This window comes from Mauremys reevesii, linkage group 4 (genome assembly GCF_016161935.1).
Source record: "Mauremys reevesii isolate NIE-2019 linkage group 4, ASM1616193v1, whole genome shotgun sequence".
In the NCBI taxonomy this organism is placed as follows: Eukaryota; Metazoa; Chordata; order Testudines; family Geoemydidae; genus Mauremys; species Mauremys reevesii.
In genome coordinates this window covers 19584295-19603506 of record NC_052626.1, presented here as the reverse complement: position 1 = coordinate 19603506, position 19212 = coordinate 19584295, and the positions used below count along the sequence as shown (strand labels likewise).

The following is a 19212-nucleotide window of genomic DNA, read 5'->3' as shown; positions in this document are numbered from 1 at the left end:
CTAACTTGGGATTGCTAATGAGTGTAGTCCTAGGTTAACAAACCCAGGCTCTGCTAACTTTAGTTCTACTAATTCTGGGCTTACATTGCAGTGTAAACATACCTGGAGAGGTGGATGGAAGGTGAAAATCCTGGCTGTTTTGAAGTCAACAGCATAACTCCCATTGACTTCTATAGGGCTAGGAATTCACCTCTGGTTCCCTGTGGCAGTGAGGACATGGGGACTGTGGTTATGGCAGTAGCCAAGGAACAGGAGACTGACTCTGGGTGGAGGGTATGGGGCACTGGAGCAGTAGAACTTTGGGAAATTCACTACCCTGCCCCCTAATAAATGTCCAGCAACATTTGTTACCCTTTCGTGTCAGGTGGTTTAAATTCCCTCCTTCTGCCCTCAGTTTAGATTGGAAGATCTTTGGGAGCAGGGACTGTCTCTTTATTTGTGTATACAGTACCTAACACAGTTGGGGCTGGGACCTCTGTGTGCTAAGCATGACAAACAATTATAACATGTATTTATTTATTTCACCGTTCTGATGAAATTGCTTCTCTCTCCTTCCCCATGGAAAACTAGCAATACCTCCCATGCTCACGTTCCCAACAGGAACCTCATCCGCCTTGGGGAATGGGCCCATGTGTTCCTTCTGGACATTTCCCATTGGGTCTCTGAAAGCATTTGTAAGGAGAGAAATTTGGTGAGAAGATTGGTGAGAAGTTTGGAATTTCATGAGGAGTATTTCACAGGGAGAAGGGACCTGAGCTTGGTGGGACTGAGGCGTGGGGGGGGGGGTAGGATGGGCTTGGCAGGGGGCTGATTCTGGGTGAGACTGTGGAGGTTGAGAGAGAGGCGAGACTTGGCCTAAGGGCGAGGGATCGATTCTGGGTGGGAGGACTGAGGATGTGTTCTGGGATGGAGGGGGGCAGGGTTCGTAAGGCTCTGACTCCTGGAGGACTGGCTTGGAATTCATAGTTTCAGAGCCCATTCAACCACTTCAGTGCAACTCCGGACTCAAACGCCTCCCTGAGGAGGAGAAGCGATAGGAAACGCTCACATGGTGTTTTTTCCCTTTCCCCACACACGTTTGACTATTTTGTCCTCATTCAAACCTCCATCCAATGCCTGCCTATGGATCCCAGATTCCATAGCCATTATACAAGCCTGCATTCATTGGCTGCTGCTGTCTAAAACGGTGGTTTACAAACTGTGGTCCGCAGCCTAGATCTAAGATTTCCAAAGGAGTTCACATCCCCATTGGAAATATTTTATGGTTCCACAAATGAAAAAAACTTTGAAAACGATTGGTTTAAAATATATGCTTTTGAATCAGCTGGAAGCCTGAAATGGGAGACCACGTATATTTTGGGGGTAACCAGGAGCCAGGATGCTCTTTAGTGCTCTAAGATTGCCATTTCATTTGGCACAAGTTTTGTTTATACTATCAATTGATTCATTGATTAACTAGCCTCTCTCCCAGCCTCCACAGTCTCACCCAGAATCAGCCCCCTACCAAGCCCATCCTATTCCCCCAGGTCCTCAGCGTAGATCCGGTGTCGTATGGCTTGTGCTGTGCACGGCCGCCCAGAGGGGGGGGCAAGAGGGGCAATTTGCCCCAGGCCCCGCGTCCCGCAGGGGCCCCCACGAGGTGGAGCTGCGGGAGCAGGTCCACCGGAGCCCGGGACCAGTGGACCTGCCGCAGGCATGACTGCGGAGGGGTGCTCGTCCCGCGGCTCGGCTGGACCTCCCGCAGGCATGAGTGCGGCAGGTCAAGCGGAGCCGCGGGACCACGGCACCCGCCGCAGTCACTCGTCCCGGGCTCCGGTCGACCTGCCGCAGGCATGCCTGCGGGAGCTCAACCGGAGCCAAATGCCGCCCCCCAGGTCTTCGGCGCGCTGGGGTCTAGAGCCGCCCCTGAGCGGGGGCCCCCCGCCGCCGAAGACCCCGGGCCCCCGGAATTCTCTGGGCGGCCCTGGTGCTGTGTGAGCTCTTACACGAGGAATCACTTTAGGCAGGCACAGTTCAGTGTAAACTGGCCATCACTGGAATGGAGATTGGCTTCAAGCATTCATGGGAAGGTGTCAACAGTGTAATTTTTTTATTGAGTGGGGGGAGAGAAGGGGGAAGAGAAAAGCACATTGGTGATAGTTTGGATCCCTTAGTGAATCCCGCCTCTGCGAGGGCGTGAATCTCGTGACTGCGCCGCTGCGCCTAAAGTACTGGGAATTAAAGGCGCATAGAAAAGGATTAGCTCGGCGAATGTGCTCCCCCTACAAAGCCGGGCTAAATAGCTTATTCTGCTCACTTGCACTGCAGACACGCCGAGGCGGGGATAATGCGCTGGGAGTTGTTTGTTTAGGAGGAGAAGGGGATGAGTGCGCCCCAGTCCCCTTGCCCGCTCCCTCTCCCCTCCGCGCGCTGGGGCGCTGCCTGTCCGCCTGCCACCGCGGGCTGATGTCACCGTGGCGGCGAGCCCCGGCGGGATTGGCGTGGGCAAGGCGTGGACGGGGCGCGTGGCTCCCGCAGCTCTGGCAGGCAGGGGAGCTAGGCTGGCTCTCGGTGAGATCCACCCCGCCCGCAATTAGCCTCACTTTTTATACGGCTCCCATGTAGGCAGGGCACCCAGGCAGCCGTGCCACGGCAGCGCCAGACCTGCCTCCCCCCTCCCTCTTCCCTCGCTGCAGGCGACTATTCAGGAGGAAGCCACCACATGCAAAAGCTCTGCCTCCAACTTTCCTCGTTAGCAGCACAGCCGGGGGGTGGCGGTGGGGGGAGCTGCGGGGAGTGCCATGGGTTGGGGCTCGGCCGCCCGGCTCCAGTTTTCAGCCAGCTTGCGGCCCCGTGGCTGCACCCCGGGAGTCTGATTTGGGGGCGAGAGGGGAGGGGAGCCTGCAGGGTTTCCACGTGTCCTCTGGGTCTGCTGGACAGCGCTTCTGGGAGCCAGAGAGGCCGAGGGGGGATGCATCTGCCAGCGCTTGCCACTGAAGTCGCTCTGAAGGCAGCAGGCACGCGTCTGTGGCGGAGGAGAGGCGCTCGCCCCTTCAGCCCAGCCATTAGCGACCTGTTCCTCGCCCCCGATGAGGAGCGGAGCGAGCTGCTCGTGTGTCTCGGGCTCGCTGATTACTAACAAGCTTTGAGGGGAGCGGTAGCCCCGGTTGGAAAGTATTTCCTCAGGCGTTTCCCTGCAGCCCTCGCTAACTGTCATCACAGCCTTCACTGGCAGCCCTGCCTCCCTGGCACTACCCCGGAGAAATCCCCAGTGCATGGGGCGGGCAGGAGAGAGGCACTCCGGGTTAACGGCAAGGGCATCCTCAGACGAGCCCGGTGAGGGCTGGGTGCTGATGGCCGGCAGGAGCGGAGCAGGGGACAGAAGGGAAGAAGCCGCAGCTCCGATGGGACGCTGAGCCGAGCTGCTGCTGCTCGCCCGCGGGAGGAGCCCACCAGACCAGGTGCGCTAGCGCGGGGAATTAAAAAGGAGCGAGAGATATCGGTGGGTTTGCTTCTGGCTCGCTAACCCCCGGCCCGGCGCAGCCTGCCCTGCCAGCATGAAGGAGTGACTCGCACCCAGCGGGGTTCTTTGCCATCGCTCAGGGAGCCGGATATTTCCCACCAAACTATGGCTTGTCAAAAATCGCCCGATCCCTCCAGCGCCACCAGGAAAAACCCCAGCCTGCTGGAGATAGGCGCTCTCTGCCTGGACTCGGACATCATCTTCGGCTTCACCAGCCACCTGCTGCGGAGGAAAGGCAAGGTAAGCGACAACCGCGGCTGGGGGTTGGTGGGACAGGAAAGCGCTCGGGGTCAGGGGCAGCAGAGGGCGAGCTGGGTTTGGCCGCTATCACCGATTTCCGCCCAGTTGTAGACCGGAGCAAAAACCAACAAACCAAACAAACCCCAACTTGCTAGGGCTTAAGTGTCTCCTAGTCCTAGGTATAAAGTTAATTCCGAAACGTGCAACGAGCCCGCGTGCAGTTTCAGCACCACGAACAGTGCAGGCTGCACAATAAAAGACCAGAAATTAAATCCGGGAAAGACACCTCTGCTTAGAAACACCCTTCCCAGGGCTCCTCTATGTCGGTCTCAATGGCAAACGCGCGGAATAAAGCAAAGCCACTGATTTATCCCCTCTGAAAGGGATCCGGGCGGCTCCCTCGGATCACCTTGGGTAAAGTGTGGAGCGGGTGGCTTAAATCTACAGAAAACCTTTGAAATGGGGGCGTCTTAGAAATACTTGTGTCTATCCAAGGTGGGTTTTTTTTAAAACCACCTGATTAGTTCTAGCAGCATGACTCGGAGCACAGAACCGGAGCTGGAACCAGGGCCCACCCCTCCTTTCCCGCTGCAAGCCAGCCCGACGCTGTGAGTCGAAGGAGGCTTTTGCAGCCATTACTCAGACGCATGAAATATTTAAGCAAGTTACTGAAGCCCTGCAGAGCGCATTGAGTAGACACGATAAGGAGTCCGGGCACATCACTCATAATCATGCGTGTGTCTCTGTCTCCTCTTCCCCCAGGTTAATGCCAGGGACAAGGTACTAATGAAGCGTTCCCAACTGTGCAGTGCAGCGCTCCTGCAGCAGGGCAGCTAAATGGTTCACAAGGGCGGGCTGTTTGGGGGCCAAAGGCATTGAAGTTTGAGATGGGCATCCCTGAGGCGATGAGTGGCCAGGTGGGCTAGTTACAGTGGAGGGTCTCAGGGCAGGATTTTTAACGGCTGCTCTAAATTAGGCCTGGAGTGTCACATTTTCCAACTGCTCCAGCCTCCCCTGATTGCTGCATTGTTTGGCGTGCGCGCGCTTGTGATTTGCGCGCATAAGCTCCGCGGGGACCCCGCCTGCAGCAGGAGGTGATAGGGAATGGCGGTCATCAGAGGCACATGGAGGGATACTGGGCTCCCACCGGGAACAAAAGCTTTGCAGAGCTGCCTCGTGCATATGTGAGGCAGCTGGGGCGCCGGAGCTCGCAGGGGAACTGTTGCCGCCTGAGAGAGTCTGGGGAGGTGGCGCATGGGATGAAGTGGAGCATAAGGGAGCTATCGCGCAGTTGACAGAGTTCAGAGCCATTAAGCGTGCATTTAATAGCTTTCATTACCTATTAAGTGTCTGGGATAAGTCTGCCTGGCAAAGGCAGTCTCCCTGATGAGGCGACACGCATTATTATAGCGCACCCTGATCACTGCTTGAGCGCCTAAAAATCCAGGTGCAAATCTTCGGGAGCTAGAGGGAGATTAAAATTATGCGGCCAAAGGGACTTTCCATTTAAAGAGCTTTTATCTGCAGCCCGCATTTCGGGCCGTGGATCTTACTCACGTATGTCCAAAGGTGAGCTGCAAGGGGCGCAGCGCGTTATTATTATAACCCACACGGAGTCAAACACAAATCGCGTGAGTGTAATGCTGGTACTCACAACTGTCCTGTATTTAATGGGGATTATGTGTGCGCGGAGGGGAACCCAAAGTTTCCAGCCTGCCTGCCCAAAGTCACATGCATACATGCGAGGCAGTCTAGCGGCTCTGCAATGAGGCGTAATGAAGAAGCCACGTGTGGCTGTGTGTTTCCGGAGTGAACTCCCCACCGCCCCCTTCTAAGTGGGTCTGGGGATCGCAGAATGAGAGCGTGTAGACGGAATTCGCGGGGGACCTGTGCAAGCACATGGCCAAGTCTCTGCCTCCAAAGTGAGGAGTGGGACGGGGCCAGCAGATGGCGCTCCAATCACAGGGACCGCTCTTCGCCTGCAACCAGAGACCAGAGCTATATTGCTCTTGCGGTTGCTCCATTCAAGTGCTTATGCGCTGGCAGGGCTCAGACCATCCGGTGCGAGAGCAGTAGCTGGACAAGGCAAGCGGGTCCCAGACACATAAACAGCAAAGACCCAAGCCACGCAACTACCCTGCCTGCGAGAGTGAAGCGTGAAGCCACTGCCCGTCACACTCTTGCAGGTGTAAAACGCATCCAGATCCTCTCCGCGGGTCAGAACCGAACGGGCCGGACCTTTGTTGTCCAGCTGGGGGTGGGGCCGTAGCAATCAGGGGCAAGGAATGGTTTCACACATCTGTCTGCCTGCAACAGAAGTGCTAAGGACAGGAGGCGGAACGGCAGCCAGAGAGACAATTAGCGGAGGAACGGGGATTTCTCCACCTGTCGGGTCAGTTGTCACATGCACATTCCCAAAGAGCTGATGGGAATGGGCGGAGCAGTACACAGACTCCAGCGTGTGTGTGTGTGTGTCAGAGGGCGAGAGCGCGGAGTCACCTGTGCAAGGTGTGTGAGGCTCTCAAACGCCACCCAAGCAAACGTGGCTGCAGCCAGGCACCGAGCTGCATCTGGAGGGATCCCTAGAGCGAGCGAGCGAGCTCTCCAGGCACATGCAATAAAACAAACGGTGAGAGTAACTCAGAGCTGTGCCCCCTTTCTTGCTAGTTTGAAGTGCAGAGCCCAGGGTTCAATCCCATTTCCTTCATAGACACCGTTCCCTTCCCCCCCCCAATGATGTAGGAGTTTAAAAGCCTGATCCTGAGACTTGTTTGGAAAGTTTGGCTCGGGCTGCCTCATGCAAACTACTAACCAGCAACCCCCTTGTCGCTGTTCAGGAACCTCTGGGTTTTTATTTGAAGGGGTTCGCGTGGCGGGCACCCCACTAACGCTCCTGAGGGTTTGGAGCCGAACGGAGCCTTGCAGGGTCAATGTGGGAAAGAAACGCTCAAACTCTGGCGGCTCCCACCTAGTTCAGCCCACCCCACGCGGAGCCCCTCCCCCCCTCGGAGCAGTTTTTCCTAACGCGCTCCTGTGCGCTCGGTCCCTTTCTGCACCGAGGTGGGGAGCTCACTCCTCCTCCGCCTTCTCCTCCCCACTGCTCCGCCCGCTGCCTCAGTCCGGAGCTTCTCTCGCGAACTCGCAACCCAAACTTTACTCCCTTGAGTTACAACAACAACAACATGGGAGGAAATATTACGTAGCTCCAGGCTGCCGCCCGCCGCCGCCACAGCAGCTGCCCTTGCAAGTGGAGACCAAGGAGCCGGACTTTGCAGCCCCCGGTCTCTGGACTTGGCAATGGGCAGGAAGGTCTTTCAGGACAGCTCGGGACTGCGCAGCCCAGTGTAGCTGCAAACAGCCAGGCTCCGGGCGCGCGGGTGGGTCAGGGTCCAGGTGACAAAACCCGGCGTGGGCCGGAACCATGATCCGGGCTGCAGAGAGCCCAGCTGGGAGAAGGTGCCTGGGCTCTGAACACCGGGCTGCGGGGGTAAGTTGGGGCGGGACTTTTGACGGAAGGTTAATGGAGCCTGGTGTAGAGCGCGGGAGGTTTCACCCCTGCCGTCCGCGCGCGGATCCCCCGGGTGCCTGAAATTTGTTGCTAGTTGGCCGCGCGCTTGGGAGGCACGAGGGAACTTTGCACGGGAGGCCGGGCGAGCAGCGTGCGCGGGAAGCGGGCGGTGCACCGCGCCCCGGGTTGCAGAGCTGGCTTTTTGCACCGGTCCGGGCCGGGGGCTGCTCTTTGCAGGGTTCCCTCCCAGGCGCAGGGACCCCTCTTTGCAGGCTGCCCCGGTTAACGGGAGCTGCTGGCTCCTTGCACTGTCCTGAGTCCTTCTCTCTTTGCAGGTCGCGGAGGGAAGCTCTGGGCGAGAGTCGGCCCCGCTCTCTCTGGAGCTCGCCCCTAGGAAGAGGCTGCCGCCTGCCGCCGATGAGGACCGTTGCGGCAGCCGCCCCCCTCCGGAGGGAGCTGGGGCCGTCTCGCTGGCCGAGCTGGGGCAATTCGAGAGAGCCGGGAAAGGAGGATGGTGCAAGAACTGCCAGGTCAAACTGGCCGAACTCAAGAAGCAAGCGGTGAAACTGGCCGCCAGCAGCAGCCCAGCTAACTCCCTGCCGGTAAGCCAGGCCCCTGCCCCCTGCCCGGGCACAGACTCACGCGGAGTGGGGTTGCGCAATGACATCTGGAGCGCACACAGCTGGAGAGCTGTGGAGCCCTTCCCTAGACCTCTACGCTGTGCCCACCCAGTACCTGGCTACAGCTAGATCTTTGCACACTACACAAATCTGTGTGGGGAGGGCTATCTAACCCATAGCGTGTGGAGAGCTGTGCACCTGAGGTTCCTGGTACCTGTCTATAGCTCAGCATCTGGAACTCAGTGCTACTGCTACCTAGCTTTCTGCATAGTACTTTTAGAGTATATAGAGCTACCTGCTATGCTGCAGAGCTAGATCTCTGCATAGTAAATACCTGTGTCTATACATAAAAAGAACACAGGGCTGCTACTCTGAAATGTGGCTATACATAGTGCAAGTCTAGATCTTTGCATAGTGCTGATCCAGAGCTGCAAGGGGAGCAGAGGGGGCAAAAAATCCTAACTAGTTTTAAGACTGAGCTTGATAAGTATATGGAAGGGATGGTATGGTGGGATTGCTTTAGAGTGGCATGTGGCCCATCTGCGACTGCTAGTGGCAAATATCCCTAACAGCTGGAGATGAGACACTAGATGGGGAAGGCTCTGAGTTACTACAGTGAATTCTTTCCCAGGTGTCAGGCTGGTGGCTCTAATATATTTGGGGTCAGGAAGGAATTTCCCCCCAGGTCAGATTGGCAGAGACCCTGCAGGTTTTCACCTTCCTCTGCAGTGTGGGTCACTGGTCACTTGCTGATTTATACTAGAGTAAATGGTGGATTCTCTGTACCTTGAAGTCTGTAAATCATGATTTGAGGATTTCAGTAACTCAGCCAGAGGTTATGGGTCTATTACAGAAGTGTGTGTGCGGGGGAGGAGGTTCTGTGGTCTGCAATGTGCAGGACGTCAGACTAGATGATCATGATGTTCACTTCTGGCCTCAAAGTCTGTGAGTACAGCTTTAGGGCTCTGTACTGTATACATCTAGATCACTGTACGTCTGTGTTTCCAACTATTTTGCATGTGACTTGATTCTAAAATGGGTGATTTCAGCACTAAAAATGGTTAAAAACATTTTAAGGACTTTAGATTTCAAGCTCTTCTTTAGCAAAATGAAACTGCAGCTATTGCAAACTCACCCAGTACATACATATAACTGATTGCCAGGATTACTTTTTGCTGACAGTGTGAGCTGAAGAGTAGATTAAACATTGTGTGTGGCGTGCAGTCCGGAACACACACTGTATCAGGGATCAAAGTCAGTCCAGACTGTGCAGTCTTTCCTCACATTAAGAGCATGAAGTGCCAAAAATGCCCTTTTTCAAACTTGGTAGAAGTTGGTGTAAGTGGCCTGTGACTCAGAGCCCGAGTCACATAGTTCTGGGAGATAGTCTGAGCGAAAGGGCAACTGTGCTTTACAGGACATTAATTTGTTCTATTGCAAGATCACTAACAATTGGCAGTAGCACTAAAGTGGCACTAACAATAGTTCATTTCATGCAGGCCATAAAATGCTACTGAACATTAAACTGTGATGTTCCTGATGTGCCTACATATTTCATTCATATAATTTGGAAAGAAAGTTTATGAAGGATGGTTTTGCTGGGCCCTAAATGACTGGATGCTTGAATACACATCTCTTCTTGGTGGGTTGGCTCCTGTTCTTAATCTCACAAGGGCAAATCTTGGTCACATCATATTCTGATGCATTTATGCCTTCTACTAGACATTGATGAATATCTGATAATGAATGAGTATAATGCGTGAGTGTTCTGGGGCGTTCATTTGCCATATGCATTGCTTTACCTATAGGTAGTGTGTTTATCTGCACAATCTTCTTCTTTCTCTGTGTATATGATATGCATTATATTATTAATATGTTCTTCTAGCACAAGTATGTGAAACATTACTCTTAAAAGCCATGATAGGTAAAAAGCACATACAGTTGTGACTAGACACATTAACAGATTACAAAGATTAGGTAGTGGGACAACATAGAACAGAAGACCCTAGTAGTTCATTTACAAGGCAGACAAAATGTGCATTTCATTTTTGATAGCATTGGAATAACATTGTTTTCCAAACAATGCTTATCTGGATGTTTGCAAGAAAGTGGGGGAGGTCTGCAGAGGAAGCCAAACCCTCTTGACCTTCATTTTCATTCAAAGAGTTCCTGTATGATCTACAGAATTCCCATTGAATCTAAATATAGTTTTGTTTGGAGGTGCATTGTACTGTAGTGTCAGAATGCAAAGCTCAGATTATAGTATTTTAGGGCTTGATCCAAAGCCCTGTGAAATCAATAGGAGTCTTTCCATTGACTTCAGTGGGCTTTGGGTCTAGTCCTTATTTCTTTAGTGTAAAATGTCATGTACTTTGTCTCAACTGAAGGCAGAACTATTGGACCTCCTGTTGTCTGGATCCCCATGAATGGTGAATAGAAGTTTAATTTCCTATTGTTAAGTGTATGTGATATACTGGCTTTAAAAGAACCATACAATGCCTGAATTCTTATTATTCTTATAGGAGTTTCTGCCTTTATTGGAAAGTAATAGGGTCCTATATTTAGATGGAAAAGTACATGGATCTTTGTCATGGGAAAAAATACGTATGCTGGAAAGTCAATGGATCTTGCCCAGGTGTTCAGGAGAAGAGACCTGTCTCCAAAGTCCTGTTTGTGTGGTCTCATTTGTGTAAGTCTCCAGGGAACCTTCCTGATAAGCACTTGATGATGGGTAAATTAATCCCCCTTTTCTCCAGGGTTCAAACCATGCACAGAAAAGTAATAACTTAATAGCTGTCGCAGTGTTAAAACCTTGACAAACTTGTTCGTAGAATAATAGACACAAAGAGTGGTTAGTTTATTGAGTAGCGTATGATAATCTCAAAGAGCTGAATCTGTAGAGTTACAGGATATTTAAAGATTGAAACTGTATTTTCAAATGCCTACAATACATTTAGTTCAGCAAATAAACTACTCAGTACAGAGGAAGACAACACAATCAACAGCTAGAGTCCCTACTAACTTATTGCACACCAGTACACTTTGATGGCAACAGGAGATAATGGTCAATGGTCCCGATCCTCAGCTGGTGTAATCTGGCATTACTCTGAAATCGGTGGAGCTATGTTGATTTACAACAGTTGAGGATCTGAACTAGCATGTTGGCAGGTTGAGCATTTTATAATGTTTGTGCTAGAAAGGCAGCTTTTATTTTGCTTTCTTGTTTAATTACATAACAAGCCGTTTGAAAAAGCAGCTTCTCTTCCGGCAGTGGCAAGTTCATAAATTGAAAATAAAGATAGAACTAATGACAAGGAACTAACATACTATGGGATGAGTAAACACAAGAAGGCTACTTCTTTGAACTTGCTATGTGCTCAAAGGATTTGTGGCCTTTGCCATGATAATTAAGGAATCTTTCAGCACAGATTCAGAAAGGTCTCTGCACCTGGTACAGAAGCTCTTTGGGAAGGTGGGTGGGTGGTTTATAGATTAAAGAAGGACATAATTATTGATGAAAGAGGGAAGTTGCATTCTCATACATGGTGCAGCTGAGAAGGGATTGAATTCAAATTAGAGTAAAAAGTCAAAATATTGTTTGCTGTCCAAAGGATGAGTTTCTGTAACCTGCCTTAAAGGATAATAATTGCTTGAGAATAGTGTGATTCATTTAACTTTTGTGCTGCTGCCCTTTGAGTAAAAGGTAACTTAAAATGAGGTTTCAGTGCTAGATTGATATGCAGTGACTACTGGTACACATTGATTGTGTTATCTTTTTAAAGTCCACTGACCATATATGGACAACTGATAAGAAAGATATGAATCTTAGCCTAGGTTAAAACTCCAGAACCAAGTTCTTAAACAAGAAATTTACTACACTCTACACTATCAATTCCCTTCTTTTTCTGTTGTCTTTACTGTTTGCTGTCACAATGATACCTGAAAATGAATTAAGACGTAGTTTCAATCAAGCATGTGTAGAAGCAAGCAAAGTTTAATGTGGAAGTATCACAGATTAGCATTAAATATTGCAGTATCAGTGTCAGTTTACTGGGCCATGTACTGATTCTGTGTGAAAAAATAGACTAAAAGGAAAGAGTCTTGGTTTAGCTCTAATAAAAAGTTTTGTATTTGTCTGGCAGACTGGATGCCTCAGGGAATTGGTAATGGGATACAGTCTTTTACTAATGGGGTTCTGGTTTGAATTCAGACCAGGTTGGTAGAGACTGAAAGTTGTTATAATTTGACAGCTGTTTGGTGACCTATAGGAAAATACTTGGTGGTCACAGTCTCATTCCCATTTGGCAGATATCCTCATCACAAAACCACAGAACAACAATTAGCACTAATTGGCATAGTTGTTGGCAGTCACACAAGAGAGGCCAAGGATTGAATGGGCATGTAGATTTAAATAATAATAATAATAATAATGCTTAGTGTTTAAGATCTTCACAGCACTTGACAAATGTTAATTAATTAAGCCATTCAATGCCCCTGTGAGGTAAGTAAGTCTCATTTCTAAAGAGATGTCAAAGCAGCATATGGACCTCAGAAAGGAGGGAAACAGGCAGAGAGGTTAGAGTTGGCCTACGCACAAAAATTATACCTTTTTACTTATATTGGTATAGTTAAAGCAGTACAGTTCCCAAGTGTAGATGCAGCTGTATAGGTGTAAAGGTGTTTTATACTGGTATAGCCATTCCTATATGGGAAGGGGGATAAGTGATAAGTGAGTCACTGGAGGGGGCTGAGTACCAGCTTCTTGTATTCAGCCTGCCCTTCTCAAGAGGTGGGCTAGCTATATGTTGCACAAGTTACAGTCTCTGAGTGGCCATGACTGTTCTCTCTAGAGGAGGGAAATACAGTAGTCCAGTATTGAGTTGATGAACATTTGTATCGTGGTTGGTAGGTCCTTGTCTGAAAAGAAAGGCTGTAGTCTCCTGACAAGCAGAAGGTAAAGCACATTGTCCTGATTACTGTTGATATCTGGTTATCAAGGAATGGTGATGAAACTAAAAATACTCCAAGGCCTCTCACGCTAATTCAGCAAACAGAAGGAGATCCCTTCCACAGAGAATGTTGTCAGGGTCTTGGCTAGCTCCTCAAAGTTTGTTTTCCTCTTCCTACTCGTAACTCTTTGCTCTTGCCTGGACTGAGCTCCAGCCAGCTGTTTTCCATCCAAGTGATTATTTTGTGCAGGTATTGTGACACCTTTGTGATAGCATTAGTCACAGAGATGAAGAATAGCGTGTCATCAGCATATTGGTGACACTAGATCCTGGGGCATCATATGACCTTTCGTAGGGGTTTCACATGTATGCTAAAAAAATAGAGAGGGTACAGGTTTGAAACTTGGGGGCTCAGTATGTGAGGGCATTTGATGACCAGTTGCCCATCATCACTTTGGGTGCTATCAGAGCATGGTCACAACCACTTATTCAGTCAGTTTGTCAGGGACAGGAAGCATGGAGATGGGGTAATCGTTTGTGAGATCGCTGGCTTCTAGTGCTAGTTTCTGAAATATTGGTTGGACTATCGCATGCTTCAGGGATGTGGGCTAATAGTCTTCTCTGAAGAAGGTTTAAAGGAAGTCATCAGTAGTGGATCTAGTTGAGCTTCCTTGGATTTCACTCATACAGTTGTGCTTACCTGGATAAGCAAGGATCCAATTAACATGTGAATGTCCCTCACAACTTCTAGTACCTCTGAGTGTGTAAGAGATCTGAACTTACTAAGGCGGGTGAGGTAGCCCTTGCCCTCTCTTGTGACTTGGCTTTCTTTCCCGCCACAGTCAGTTAATCTTTTGAGCTCTTTAGAATGTGGGGCAGTTGGGTCTGGAATTTGGTGAAGTCAGCTGATTATTTGGAATGACTTACTAGGCCTTGAGTAAGCTGTGATTCATCTTTATTTTGCTGTGAGAATATTTTAACCGCGCAAACTAGCCCTGCTGTAGGAGGGTTGGCACACATTGGAGGAATGGTATGGGGAAAGCTTGTGCTAACACTCTGTACTTACCCTGTGGAGAATAGGGGACTCCAGTTTTGATGTACCAGTTTTCAGTGCTTTTTGTGAGCACTAATTTCCCTTTAAAATGTTTCATATTTAACATTTCAAAAAATGTCTCAGTGTAGAAGGTGCATCTTTGTTAGTAAATATGAGCTACAGGGCATTTTTTTGATGCATCTTTAATATTTAATTTCTGCAACACGGAATCTTGCATAGACATGGCTGTCGAGTGCTTCAGGCTATGAGATCAGATGTGGTTTTCAGGTACATGTGGAGCCTAATAAAGGGGATAGTGACAGTGTCAGATCAAATGTACTGAAATGAGCAACCAGGTAAGCTATTGTGTCCTCAGCCCTGCAATAGTCCCCATGCTGTATAAAAGGCTATGAAAGCTCGTGGGACTGAAGCAGGGTTGTAATCAGCGTGCCTAAAACATTTTGGATTGTCAGGCATGCCCTTTTAAAACACAGGTGAGCAGGATTATCATGCAGCACTGATGCCTGAGGCAATTGGTCTTCTCACAGGGGGCTCTGAAATGGGGGAAGTAATGATTCCACAATTAGCTCCTGAGACTGCAGCCTCCTGGGCTGGTTGAGGGTAATTAGTATTGTTCTTGCTCTTTCTCTAGCTAATTTCTTCAACACCCTGGCCTATTAGACAGAAACACAAAAACCAGTTAAAAATTGAAGGAGGGGTGAAAGAGCATCTGCTCCTAACATCTGAGGTTACTTTGAACCTGTTGAAATATGTAGTATTGTTTTATTGTTTTTGCCAAGAGTTCCACCTACAGGATCCCAACCAACGTCTGACATGTTAATAGCAAGACTGTGGGAGGCAGTGCGCATCTCTCCTGCTGCTGCAGATTGTGACTGATTCTCTTGATTTGACAGTTCAAAACTCATGGAATGTGGGCTGATAAAATCACCAAGAGATTTTTTCTCTATCCAGAGCAGGGCCCTCCCCACTTCTTTCTTCATGCTCTTGATACATGGACCTCCAACCCCATGGAAATGGCATTGTCTGAGTCCAAATCACTCTACCCACTGAGAACACACTGAAACTGGGGAGGGCAAGCTTAAACTGGCTGCTATTGAACAGATTTTTCCTATGTAGAGACCAGTATTTTACACCATCCTTTCTAGAAGGAAGACACTTTCTACCTGGATTTGTATATATTTCCTGCATGGAATAGTATTTTAGAAAGGCTCTGTTATCCTTCTTTGAACTAAATTACCTTCATGAGCTAGATCTGGTTGGATGTTACTCAGGTTAAGAGTGAGGGAGATCTGTGTAATTAAGGTTACCAGGCTCTCTTTTTTTAGTATAGGTGAAAATCTGTGGAACCCAACTTATCATAAATACTATCCCCATCCTCTGACCTGGAACCCCTCGTCCTAGAAGGAGTATTCCCTACTTACATTGCCAATGTAGTCAAGTAAAGAATGTACTGGTCAAGAAACTTGAGTTCTGTTCCTGCCTCTGCCACACTCTGTCATCTTTGGGAAGTCACTTAGGCCAGAGTTTTCGTCTGTATCAGCTAATTTTGTGTGTCTGTTTTTGGGTGCCCAAGGTGAGAAAACTAGGACTTTATTTTCAGAACTTCTAAGCATCCACAGCTCCCACTGAGTTCAAACGAAGGAAGAATGGTCTATGGTTAAGGCACTGGACTGCGACTCGAGATCTGGCTTTAATTCTCAGATCTACCACAGATTTCGTGTGTGAACGTGGGCAAGTCATTTAATCTCTCTGTGCTTCCATTTCCCATCTGTAAAATGGGGACAGTAGTCTCTTTTCCTTTCCTTTGTCTGTATTGTCTTTGGGGCAGAAACTGTCTCTTACTATTTTTGTCTTCAGTGCTTAGCACAAGGGGATCTGATATTAGTTGGGGTATCTAGATGTATTATAATACAAATAGTAAATAGTAATTCATAATAAAAACTGGCACTGATGCTGACAGTTGGATGCTGCAATAGGGAATTTGTAACTTGCAACTGGATTTTCAAGTCTTGTAGTTTTAAACTGGGGGTGAGGATGGGGGCTGTCTAGTTGGGGTCACTGGTTGCAAGTGGGTCACTATCATTTGAAGAGAAAAAATCCTTTAGGAACCAGAAACAAAGCCAGGAACCTTAGGAAATAATCCATTAGAATTGTAAAAAAGAGTCTATCCTAAAATAGCTCTGGAACTTGACAGCTAACTAGCAGGGACATGGCAAATCTGTGGAACAGGAAGTATGGGGTGGTGCAGAGTGTGTCAGGGCCAAGTGGAGCGTGTTTAGGGAACAGATAAGAGCTCAGAAGAATGAGAATGGATTAGAGCTTTTATGATGACACGGTAGTACCTAGAAGATGCTTATCCGCATATTGCAGTGGGCTCTTACTGTTGTATCGTTAAACTACTATATTGATGAACTAAGGTGGTTCCTTGCCAGATACCAGAAACTATTGTACTGTTGTACTCATTGAGTAGCAAAGTGATGCTGTTATGGAAATGTACTAAAAATGGGTTACCTTGTTTTTTCTTAATAAAAATGTATTATTAAGAGGAAAATGTTTGTAGAGATGCACAAAATATCGTTTTCAAATGAATAATCCCAGCAAGGGGTGTATGTAACTTTGCATAATGACTAATTTTTCTTCTAAGTAAATTAAAATGAATATAAACTTTTGGTGTAAATGTCATTTTAAAAGATGCTCTGGGTTATGCAGTAGCATAAGTGGCATATTCTGTATTGCAGGGGGTTGCATTTGAAGGTATACTGCATGTTTTTATTGAATAGCACACACATCAAACTTGTGTGACTTTATGGCTCATACTTAATTATTGTTGACCCAAGACTGTAAAACTTTGGATACCATCCTTTCTACAAAACACATCTATATTCACACACACACACACACATACACACACAGAGACAAGTAGTCCATTTTGACTGACTTTTCCCTAATGTTGAAGTTGCACAAGCTTTAAGGCGGGGTAGTCTATTTTTTTGTCAAGATCCAAATTTCTTGGTCAAGGTATACTCAAGGTCCAAACTCCAGAGAAAATAATTACAAAATTACAATAATTATAATAAGTAAATAAAAAGATTTCAGGGTCCGTTCAAAAGCGTCTGGCAGTCCGGATTTGGCCCGCAGTCCGCTTATTGACTACCTCTGCTTTAATGTATATAATTAAGAGATGTTCATTTGCATGTAGGAAAAATGTTTAAATGATATAAACAAAACCATTCATTTTAAACAGCAACATTTCATGTTAATTTTTGCGTGTTTACTTTTAGCACTTAGAATCAGGCTTTGTTGCTTACATACTGTGCTAATGCAGATTTCATTAATGCTTATGGAAGGATCTGAAGATGTGCCAACACTAAAGGGTTAAATATACAGAAATATTCCTCTTCCCATGAATCATGCCTTAAATGCAGGCTTTATTCAGTATTCTTGGAATGTAGTAAACTGATCTGAATTTCTCGTTGAGACGGAGGCCAGTATTACCATATGTCAATACTTGTACAGAATTGATTAGAACAGCAGACGGGAGTGGGAAAATGATCAATTTTCATTTAGCTCTTAGCAAATCTTCGGCTAAAATTGTTGGGGGATTTTACACTACTCAGTGACTATGACGTGAAAGCATTCTGAACAAAACTGAAACTTGATACCTCTATTTAGGGTGAACATTGAAAGGCTCTTAGCATTTACTATGGAAGCAAAGCATTAGTTCTAGTTTTCACAGCATTCAAAGGATTATGTTTAAAGTGTATTTTCTTTGACCACAACATACAAATGTTGAAATGTATTTTGTGCTAACATTAAGGCAAGTAGAAGACTTGTAGAGTTAATATATTGATCAATACTAATCTCGCTGAGAATGGGCTGTTTTTGCTGGAATGTTTTAATAGGCATATTCAGTTTGTTTTACCGTCTCGTTTTAAGCATAGAATCATAGAATTATAGCACTGGAAGAGATCTCGATAAGTCTTCTAGTCCAGACCCTTGTGCTGAGGCAGGACCATGTAAACCTAGACCATCCATTGCAGGTGTTTGTTCAACCTAATTCTTAAAAGCCTCCAATGAGCGGGATTCCAGAACCTCTCTTGGAAGCCCATTCCAGAGCTTAGCTATCCTCATAGTTAGAAAGTTTATACTAATATCTAACCTAAGTCTCCATTGCTGCAGTTTAACATGATTACACCTTATGCTACTTTCAGTGGACCTGGAGAACAATTGGTCACCATCCTCTTTATAACAGCCTTAACATATTTGAAGACTGTTATCAGGTTCTCCCCTCAGTCTTCTTTTCTCAAGACTAAACATGCCCAGTTTTTTAAACCTTTCCTCATAGGTCAGATTTTCTATATCTTATATCATTTTTATTGCTCTCTTCTGGACTCTCTTCAATTTGTCGGTATCTTCCTTAAAGTTTGGTGCCTAGAACTGGACGTGGAATACCGGGTGAGGCCTCACTAGTGCAGAGTAGAGTGGGACAATTGCCTCTCATTTCTTACATATAGTGCTCCTATTAATACCCCCAGAATGATATTAGCAATTTTCTGCAACTATATCACATTATTGATTCATACTCAGTTTGTGATCCACTATAACCCCCAGATCCTCTCCTGCAGTATTACAGCCTAACCAATTAGTCCCCAGTTTGTAGCTGTGCATTTGATTTTTTCTTCCTAAGTGTGGCACTTTGTACTTCTCTTTATTGAATTTCATCTTGTTGATTTCAGACCAATTCTCCAATTTGTCAAGGATGTCAGTATACAGTTTGTCTGATGATGCCCTAGCTTGTGATATTTTATTTACTTGTTATTGATTTTGGGTCTGATGTTGTGAGGTGTGAAGCCTCCTACACTCCCAATGAGAATTTGAGGGCACTCAACACTTCTCATTGTAGGAAACAAGGGTGATGTCATGGTAGAGGGTCTACTACAGACTGTCTATCCAGGGAAGAAAAGGTGGAAGAGTCTTTTTTTTTTTTTAAAGAACTAACAAAATCATCCAAAGCATAGGACTTGGTGGCAGTTGGAGACCTCAACTACTCAGACATCTGTTGGGAAAATAACACAGCTGGGCACAGATTATCCAACAAGTTCTTGGTATGCATTGGAGACAATTTTTTATATCAGAAGGTGGAGAAAGCTAATAGCGGAGAGGCTGTTCTAGATTTGATTTTGACAAATAGGGAGGAACTGGTCGAGAATTTGAAAGTGGAAGGCAGCTTGGGTGAAAGTGATCATGAAATGGTAGGAGGGAAAACAGCACAATAAAGATAATGGATTTCAAGAAGTCAGACTAGCATATTCGGGAAGTTGGCTGGTAAGATCCCCTGG

At 47.3% G+C, this 19212-nt stretch overlaps 1 protein-coding gene across 5 annotated transcripts in view; it reads left to right on the top strand.

The window, feature by feature from the left end:
* Window positions 1-5975: 5975 nt before the first annotated feature.
* KIF26A (kinesin family member 26A) overlaps window positions 5976-19212 on the top strand; it is a 130754-nt gene continuing 117517 nt past the window's right edge. Inside the window, exons 1-2 of one of the 5 annotated variants that reach the window (XM_039538431.1) lie at window positions 5976-6371; window positions 7586-7852. In XM_039538431.1, coding sequence (XP_039394365.1) covers window positions 6147-6371; window positions 7586-7852 — 492 coding nt within the window. In that variant the 5' untranslated portion in view covers window positions 5976-6146. Of the gene's footprint in view, window positions 6372-6666; window positions 7230-7585; window positions 7853-14296; window positions 14347-19212 lie in introns of those variants that run through there. The other 4 variants (XM_039538428.1, XM_039538427.1, XM_039538430.1 and 1 more) reach the window with 4 other exon arrangements.